This window comes from Stegostoma tigrinum, chromosome 26 (genome assembly GCF_030684315.1).
Source record: "Stegostoma tigrinum isolate sSteTig4 chromosome 26, sSteTig4.hap1, whole genome shotgun sequence".
Lineage (NCBI taxonomy): Eukaryota > Metazoa > Chordata > Chondrichthyes > Orectolobiformes > Stegostomatidae > Stegostoma > Stegostoma tigrinum.
The window spans coordinates 44,698,634-44,708,806 of NC_081379.1; the positions used below are offsets into that span (position 1 = coordinate 44,698,634).

Here is a 10,173-nt window from a genome sequence, read left to right on the forward strand (position 1 = left end):
AAATGAGTATTTTGCATCAGTGTTTACTGTGGAGACGGATATGGAAAATATAGAACATGAGGGAAAACAAATAGCCACATTTTAAAAAATGTCCATATTGCAGAAAAAAATGGTGCTGTTTGGCTTAAAACACATTGAGGTGGGTAACTCCCCAGGGTCTGATCAGGTTTCCCCTAGAACTCGGAGGGAAGCAATTGCTGGGCCCCTGGCTGAGATATTCTTATTATTGACAGCCACAGATGAGCTGCCAGAAGACTGGAGGTCAGCTACCATGGTGCCACTACTTAAGTGGTAAAGAAAAGCCAGGGTTCTAAAGACTGGTGAACCTGATATCGGTGGTGGGTAAATTGTTGCAGGGAATCCCGAGGGACTGTCTTTCCAAACACATGTAAATTCAAAGACTGATTACGGATAGTCAAAATGGCTGGGGTGTGTGAGAAAACATGCCTCACTAACTTGATTAAGTTTTTGAAGTAGTAACAAAGAGGATTAATGAAGGCAGAGCAGTGGACGTAACCCAAAAGGACTTCAGTAAGGCATTCCACAAGGTTCCTCATGGTTCACCTGTTAGCAAGGTTAGGTCACATGGACTGAAGAACTAGCCATTTGGATACAGAATTGGCTACAGGGTAGAAGACAGAGTTGCTTTACCGTCTGGAGGCCTGTGACCAGCGGTGTTCCACAAGGACTGGTGCTGGGTTCACTGCTTTTCGTCATTTATACGAATTATTTAGACATGAACATAGGAGGTATAGTTAGCAAATTTGAAGACGACACCAAAATTGGAGGTGTAGTGGACAGGAAAGACAGTTACCTCAGAGTACAATGGGACCTTGACCAGATGGGTCAATAGACCAAGGAGTAGTAGTTGGAGTTTAATTTAGATAAGTGTGGTGCATTACATTTTGGAAAGGCAAACCAGAGAAGGGCTTATACACTTGACGGTAAGGTCCTGGGGAGTGTGGCTGAACAAAGACCTTGGAGTGCAGGTTCATCGTTCCTTGAAAGTGGAGTCACAGGTAGACGGAGTAGTGAAGGCGGCGTTTGGTATGCTTGCCTTTATTGGTCAGTGCATTGAGTATAGGACAAAAACACAGCGTGGAGCTGAAGAAACACAGCAGGTCAGGCAGCATCAGAGCAGAAAAATCGACATGTTGAATTTGCACCCTTTGTCAGGAATTGGGGGATGGGGGAGGGGGGAAGAGAGAGAAACGGGTGCAGAGGCCTCAGTAATAAATAGAGGGAGAGGGGTGGGACTGGGGAAAGGCAGGTGGGGTGCAGAGGAGGAGTTGGGAGGTCACATTGCAGTTGTACCACACAGTGGCTAGGCCACTTTTGGAATGCTGCATGCAATTCTGATCTCCCTGCTTTGGAAAGATGCTGTGAAACTTGAAAGGATTCAGAAAAAATTAGAAAGGATATTGCCAGAGTTAGATGGTTTGAGCTACAGACAGAGGCTGAATAGACAGGGGCTATTTTCCCTGGGGTGACCTTATAAAATCATGAGCAGCATGGATAGGATGAATAGTCAAAGTCTTTTCCCTGGTGTGGGAGAGTCCAAAAAGTAGAGAACATAAGTTTAAGGTGAGATGGGAAGATTTTTCCATGCAGAGGATAGTCCATGTATGGAATGAGCTGCCAGAGCAAGTGGAGGTACAATAACATTAAAAAAGCACCTGGATGGTTAAGTGAATACGAAAGGTTTAAGGGATATGGGCCAAATGTAACTAGATATATTTAGGATAGCTGGTCGAGTTGAACCAAAGAGTCTGTTACCGTACCATCTCTATGACCGGTCTGTAACAACCACAACTGTGAGGCTTTTGACTTGCTCACTGAGCAGGCTCATTTTCATTCAGGCCTTTCGTCACCATGCAAGGTAACATCAGTGAGGCCTCCAATGAAGCACAACTGTCTTCTCCTTCACCTTCATCTCACAAAGGCTCCCAGGCGTCTAATTCAGCCAACTGCTGCCTTGCCTTCGAAAATCACTCATTCTCATATCACCTCACAAAGTTAGCTCTCCTGTTTGGACTGCAGTAGAGAAATCCAAAGTTAGTGGTGCTGGCAGAAGCTAAAGTCTGAATTAATATGCAGCAACAGATTTCTTCACTTCCATTTGGGATGGAGGAGAAGCATTCTACCAAGGTTCCTTTTTTTAAAAATGTAATCCATCTGTCTGCACATTTGGTCCTCCTTCATTGCAGCTTAGAAGTTTGAGACAAGTTTCTATGGCTGCTACCAGTTCTTCCTATAGCTTTCTTCTTATGTCTTATGATCAGCTATCATGCAAACCAGTTCCCAACCTCCTAATGTGAGGAGCATTAAACAATTAACCTCAAGGCCATTTCAATGCCACCTCATCAGGAGGTTATGTTCTGATCTTGAGCAGAAATCCTTTATTATTATGCAATTGTTACATTAATTAATTTTTTTATAAATGAGGATTGCAAATACGTGCATTTTTGCATATTTGGACCAGATTAGTTATGTTTCAACCACCTTTTTCAGCTGAAACATAGGTGTGCCTTAACAAACATTTCAAAAGCATTTGAACTTCTTCACTTGCCTCAACTTCCCACTGAGCTTCTTCTGGGAACATACTACAAAATTTCATTCAAAAATCAAATAAAACTCCTGGAAAGCAGCATGTAACTGCACAAGTCAAAACTGGGGGAAGCTGGCAATAGAGAAATGTTGCTGAAGATTTTCCAAACTGATGCTTGCTGCTTTTAAGAAAAAAAAGTGACATTTTTCAGTAATAACTAAAATAGGTAAACAACACGCTTTGATTTTCAATTTGTGCTCCTCTTAAATTATCTCAAAGCCACTATTTTCTACTGCATGTCTTCCTTTGTCTCACACATTAATTGATAGTCCAATATTTGGGCTTCCTTATACCTCCTCTGCTCATTTTATTGAACCCTATCAACGTGAACCGGGGTCAGTCAGCTCAGTTGGCTTGCAGCACTGAGTCTATTAGAAATACGGTGACTTTACCTTTACCACTGTAAAATCTTCCTAGTTCACTCCAAGTAAAATGATTTTATCACCAATAACCTCTATTTTACATTTCACCACAAGACTGTAGTAGTGACTGGCAGATTAAAAATTATTTTTTATCCCCCCACTTCCTACTCTTCACCAGCCCCCTACCCCACGTTCAAGGGTTGGTGAGTAACTTCCAAACAGGCCAATGGAAGAGAGCAGAATCATTTCTGTCGGACCCCAAAGGCACCCGGCTCTTCCCTTGAATGATTTGAATAGAGAGACTGGTTGCTACACATGTCCAAAGACACAAAGATTGACAGGAAAGCAAGTTGTGAAGGCCGTGCAAGAAATCCACAAAAAATTATAGAAAGGTCAAGTGAATAGGGTAAAACATTCAGCAGGAATACGATGTAGGAAAACATGAATTTGTCAAAGTGGCAAATAGCAAAGAAAAACATTACTTAAATAGAGAAATACAGAACTATGAAGTACAAATGCATCTGGGTGTGCTGGTTCAAGAATGAAAAAAAAAATTAGCAAGCAGATACAGCAAGTGACAGGAAAGCAAATTGAACATGGTCATTTATTGCAAATGTGATGAAATACACAATTAGGGTCCTTTACTTCAGCTGTAAAGGGAATTCAGGAGAGAAGATTTAAAGTTGTGTACACAGTTTTAGCCTCTTCACCTAAAAAAGGTTATAACTGCAATAGAAACAGTTTAGAGGAGGTTCACTTGACTGATTCCTGGGATGTTGGGCTTATCTTATGGGGAAGGTTGGACACGTTAGGCCTGTACCCACTGGAACCAAGACGACAGATTTAACAGAAAAAAATTTGGAGTTAGCATTAATAACATGGTCATCAATGACTTAACCAACCATGTAGCCATGGATCTCAAATCACACACGCCAGATCTGGTAAGGATAGAAGATTTCCTTCCCTTGAAAGAACGTTAGTAATCTAATTGAAACATAGAAGGTCCTGTAGAAAATGAGAGTCTGAGGAATTAGTAATGGAGAATAAGATGACAGCAGATGAATTGTTTAGCGTCACATCTTCACTAGGAGAGGGTACAAGTACTAGCTTAGAAATAGCTGTAAATCTGGGAATTGATCGGGAGGGAGTAACTCAAGAAAACTTACACAGATGCAGAGAAGTAGATCTGAGTAAAATTGTCAGACTACATGTTTCCAAGTCCCTATGTCCTGATGGATTTCATCCTAGGGATTTCAAAAGTAGCTAGTGAAATAGTTGATATGTTGGTTTCAATTTAAGAATACATTTTAGATTTAGGGAAGGCTCCTTTTGATTCAAAAATAGCTAAAGTAATTATTTTATTCAGAAGGAGAGGAGACAGAAAACAGGAAACTACAGGTCAGTTAGTTTAACATCTGTAATAGGGAAAATATGCAAAGCTAAGACACTATAACAGGGTACTTGGATAAATTTAAGGTAATCGGCACAGCCAACATGGTTTTGTCAAAGGAAGTGATTAATTTGTTGCGTCCTTTGAAGAAGTAACTTGTGCTGTTGAGAACCAGGAGTCAGTGGATATATTGTACTTAGAGTTGCAGAAGATAGTTGGTTTGAATGAGTATTGCAGAAAATAAAAGTTCATGGTGTGTCTGAGTGCACATGCAGGGAATGGGGGGGGGGTTGGTGGTGGTGGTAATATATTAGCATGTATAGAATATCAGCTGGCTACCAGGAAGCTGAGAGAGAGTAGAGATAAGTGGATCTTTTCCAGGCGATGGGGGTTGGTGCCTCAAATCTTTACAATTTATATAAAAGGACTCAGATGAAGGGACAAAGATAGGTTTAAAAAAAAGGGAGTGTGATGGGTAAAGACATGGCAAGCAGAGAATAAATGTGACAGACTATTTTGACCATAGGAAATTTCAAAATATTGTCTAAATGGAGGGGGTGCAACTCTCAGAGATGCAGAGATTTGGGTATATAGTGCATGAATCATGGAAGATTAGTAGGCAGGTACAGCAAGCAGTCAGTAAAGTTAATAGAATGCAGTTTTCTTTGTAAAGGGAACTGAATGTGAGAGTAAGGAGATTATGCTTCAGTTATACAGGGCACTATTGAGACCACATATGGAATACTGTATACAGTACTGGTCACAGTACTTAAGGGAAAGATGCTAATTTGTTGGAAGCAGTTCAGAGAAGCTTTACTAGATTAATACATGGAAGGAGTGAATTGCCTTATGATGAAAAGCTATGTCTGTATTCTCTGCAGTTTAGAAATATCAAAAGGGGACTTAACTGAAACTTATAAACAAAGGGGATTAACTGGGTGGATGTGGACAGGATGCTTCCTCATGGGTCAATTCAGAACGAGGGGAAAGAGTTTAGGTGAAGATAGAAGTGAAGGTTCACCTATTTAAGGATGACCCTTACATGGTTGCAAGTCTTCAGACTTCCCTTCCTGAAAAGGCAGTGAATGCAGAATCTAAAATGTTACTCTCTTCATTTTGCCTTGCTACGCTTAAATTTTTGACTCAGTTTCCACTCAGACCGGAATCAAACCTCAATCATCACCTCCTCCCGATCCTTTCCTTAAAGCTCACTTCCCAGAACAATCTTCAGGTGCTAAACCCAAAGCTTCCTGTCATCTAATCGCTATTTTCCAATTATTCTCCTCTTGTTTTTACAAGAGTAGATGTTCTGCACTCAGCAGGAAACAAAAGGCATCTCTACATGAGATTAATCAAATGACTGACAGTCTTTTCAGATTAGACTTCTCATTTGGTTATACTTTTCATGACTAACAAGGCAGCCAACTGTACTCTTCTCTTGTCCCTGCTTTGAATGCAAGAAAACTTGTTCCAGCTTTAACTATGAACACAGCCAAGATTTAAGCTGATCAAAAACCCACTGCACTAGAGTTTCAACATGTTTTGGGACTAAAGCTACATTGTAAAGCCCTTAGTTATTCAGCATTCATATGTATTAGAGTGCGAGAGGAGTAATTACAGGCAGATATAGAGACTCCTTATTCTGACAATTCCTCCTCACTTGAAATTGTTCCCATTGCCAGAAACAGATCAGGGACCACTCAAAGCTGTAATACAGCTAAGATATAGCTTTTTCTGTGGAGTCCTTTCACATTTGGAAGGACTGGCATCAGTGCAGTTAAAGCTAGTCATTTGTCATCCAACTCCTTCAAAATTTAAAGAGACGTAACAGAATGATTTCACCACCCCTACCCCACAGTTCATTGAAACCCTGGCAACAATGACTGTATACACTGCTGAACGAGAACAGAATTACCATTTTAAACAAGAACTGTGTTTTAGACTTGAAATAGCACTGCTATCAGGATGTGAGCTGCACGGGCATGGCTGACAATTACTGAGGTAATGTGACAGAAGAATGCCCAGTTTGCCAAATGCCATCTGCAAGTCAATGCAAAACTTGAAGTCATTGGTATGGGGCTGGAGTCAGAGTTAGCCCAAGTCTTCCTCCTCTACAGGATATTAGCAAACCAGTTGAGTTTTTAAAAATAGCAGCAGCAACTTCACTTCGTAAACACATACTAAGCTGAACCAACTTCATTTATTTCAACAAAACAAAAGCTAAATTCAAATTGTTAAATTGGCATGGTAGGATCAGAACAAAATTTGTGTATTAATTCAGTAACAATAGACAGCACTGAGCAGGGAGTCATAGGATAAACCAGACAGTATTTTCAATTAATCTTGGCCACACAAAGCTGCATGGTAGCAAGCGTTCACACTGTTTCACGCTGCTTCAGGTTTTACAGATCTTACAGTTTTACACGATTCAGAGCAAGCTGCTCACCAGAAACAGGATTTCCTGCAAAGTTTCATGTCATTGGGGCATCAAGGTCCATCACTGACACCAACGAGATCAAACATTTCTGCAGCAGTTAAACATTCAAATGGCTTCAGTAAAGTTACAAATAATGTCTGATGTGACAGCAATACACTATTCCTGCTCAATCTGTCTGTAACCTTTACCACGATTGACCACAACATCTTCCAATGCCACGTGCAGAGTGGAACTGCTCTCATCTTTTCTTGATTTTAGCCAGAGAATCTCCTACAATGGCTTCTCTTTTCATGATATCACCTCAGGAGATGTCTAAAGGAGATTGTCCCTAAAGGAGATTAAAAGCTAAGGTAGAATTTTTTTTTGAAGAATAAAGGAACTAAAGGATACGGCGAGAGCGCAGTTAAGTGGATCTGAGTCCATGAAAAGATCAGCCATGATCTTACTGAATGGAGGAGCAGGCTCAAAGGGCTGGATTACTCCTGTTCCTAGTTCTTATGTTCCTTGCATGGCACCTCTCAGTGACAACAAAAGCAGAGTCAAGTTCCACAAGCAGACCGTGAACACCTACCTCTATCTCCCCCAGCACTTGCCTCCCACACCCGAAAGATGTCTTGTTTGACAACCAGTTCTGGGTAAGAGGGATTTTCTCCAATTAAATATTACAGATGCTCAAGCCACGATCTGCAGCTGCCATGACAAACTCTACTCCCAAGTAATCCGTGTCATCTCTCACTCTCTCAAGGTTAAGCACATTATAAATTATGCCCAAGTTGTCTAAGCCTTAAAATAGAATTCCCCACTGTGTTCACGTTTAAAACCAATCGCAGAAAAAAACCTACTCCATTCTTTGGTTTGATGTTAATGAGACAGTCAGCCAAAAATCAAATGGCTTGAAATGCTGTGTGTTAGAGGCGCTATATAAATGCACGTTGTTTGGTATTAACAATTTCTTTTTCCAAAACAGGACAATGCAAAACAGTATCATGTTCAGACTCTTAAAACAAAGATATCTTCACATCACTAATGTATATTCTAGAAGACCAGCACATCAACCTAATAACAAAGCTAAGCCAGTAAAGTCTCCACTTACAAATCCGTTAACTAAAATATCAGGAATTGGTGAAGAGCTCCCATCTCTGAAACATATCTGACAGACGCCTGTGCACCTTTCATTACAAAAGCCAGCATTGTCTCTTTCTGCACAAGAAATTTTAAGACTCTTTGAACCAGGATGGATTGGTATGCTGGACGTTCTCTCTCACTCACCGACATACTGTCACTATATCTCACAGATTGGCGTGTAGAACACAGATAACCCCTGGATACCTTCACTCAAACTTGCTCAATAGCTAGACTCTCAAACACTGACTTACCCTAGGGAGAGAAGTCAAAGAAGCAGATCCACTGATTTCATTCCCAGGTCCCCTCAAACTCTGGCCTGGTCTTTTGGCTCAACTGCCCACTGGTATTTAACTCACCACTTTTTGGTGATCAAAATCAATGACTTAAACTTAGTTGCACAGGGCACAATTTAAAAAAAAATACAAGTGATAAAACTTGGATGCAAATTGAACTATGGAGAGTGTAGAAATAAACAAGCTGGCAAAATGCACAGACACAAGGCAGATGAAACTTAATGCAGGACAGCAAGGTGATACATTTTGGCAAGAGGCGGCAATATAAACCGAACTAACATGGTGCATGGACAGAGACATGTGGTTTAATGTGCACAAATTGCTGGTGGCAACAAGGCACACAGATAGCAGTTCATAGGGTATACAAGATTCTCAGCTTTAATGATTAAAGGCATAGAATACAAAGCAAATAAAAATTTTGATGAACCTTCATAATGTACTGGTTCCAGCATCAACTACTACCCCTCACAGACTTCAGAAGGGATGCAAAGACTTTATAAGGGCACAGCAAACATTTACAAGAATGGCTCCAAGGACAAAGGACTTCAGTTAAGTGGGATAGACTAAGAGAAGCTGCATCTTCTCTTTTGGAGACAGGATTCAGAACAGATTTGATACAGGTACTCAAAATCATGAGAAGTCTACACAGTAGAGAACACAAACTTTTCCCAATGGTAAAAGATGGAATTTAAAGTTAAAAACACCCACCTAACTGGCACAGACATGCTGGGCCGAAGGGCCTCTATTTGTGCTGTAGTTCTCAACAATTCTATTGCAAAAGAAATTGGGGTGCAGAGGAAACCAATTTAACCTGACTGGTAAAAAGGAACCAATAGCAACATTAGGAAGAGCCTCCCCCACCCCACACAGCAACTGGTTAGTATCTGTGTTGCACTTCCTGAGTATATAGTGGAGGCAGATTCAATTGTGACATTCCAAAGACATTCAGATGAATACAAGAGCAGGAAAAAAAATTGCAGTGCAGCTAACCAAGCTGGAAAGCAGTCTGTAGAAAGCCTGGGCAGCTCAGGATAAGTGGCATCATTCTCTGCTGTTATGATTCCAAGATTCCCTTACACTACTCCTGGTGTTGCTCACACTCACCAACACACAAGCACAATCATTAGTTGCCAACACTTAACTGAGACTACCACAATGAACTCAGCCCACAGAGACTCCTTCCCTAACCTCCATGCTCCCCAGACTGCCTCCCACAACAGCCCTACTCCCGAGACTCCCCCTGCCTATTAGGCTCCTTCCCCTATCACACCACCCCGACCCTCCCCTAGACTTGTCCCCTTCCAACCTCAGGGCTAATTCCCTCCATTCCCAACCCCAGACTCCCTGATCCTACCCACCTGCCAAGCCAGACCCTCACCCAGCCTCTACCATCAGACTCCCTCCCTATCCCTACTTCCACAACCTCCACCCATGTTTCCCCTGTCTGTTTCCACCTCAGGAGCTCGATAATCTCCGGTCCTCCACCCCAGGTATGTTCACTGGAGCGCCGCAAATCCCTTCTCAAAACTCGACTTCTGACAAAAAAAAAAGTATCTGTCCAGTCGGCTGCGGCCTGGCTGCCTCTGGCTCCCCTTCCTCAGCCTGTGCAGACGTAGGGCCCGGCCTGTTTCCTGTCGCCGCCGCGCTCGGTTTCCCCGGCTGCTCCTTACCGCTGTCCCCGATGATGAGCAGTTTAAAGAGATGATCATAATCCCTGGCCATGGCAGCGGCGCTGAGCAGACAGCTCGGTTCAGTCTCTCAGTGGCGACGCCGCTTCCTCCGGCTGTTTGTGCAGGGCGGCTGCGACTATCCGGCTCCCGCTATGATCGGCTCTTTCCGGAATTACTCGAGTACACCCGCCTTCCGGAAATAGCACCGGCTTCCATCACCTCGGCTTTTTCCGGAGTCGCGCTGCGCCCGTCTCTCCGAGGGCCAGATGTTCGGCTATTTCCGGCACC

The 10,173-nt window shown here is 42.3% G+C and overlaps 1 protein-coding gene across 2 annotated transcripts in view; it reads right to left on the minus strand.

Annotated features, from left to right (window-relative positions):
* Positions 1 to 10,041, minus strand: part of rab35b (RAB35, member RAS oncogene family b) — a 72,520-nt gene extending 62,479 nt beyond the window's left edge. For both annotated transcript variants that reach the window (XM_048556542.2, XM_048556541.2), the window contains exon 1: positions 9,886 to 10,041. In XM_048556542.2, the coding sequence (XP_048412499.1) occupies positions 9,886 to 9,937 (52 nt within the window). In that variant the 5' untranslated portion in view covers positions 9,938 to 10,041. The remainder of the gene's footprint in view (positions 1 to 9,885) is intronic.
* Positions 10,042 to 10,173: the final 132 nt, after the last annotated feature.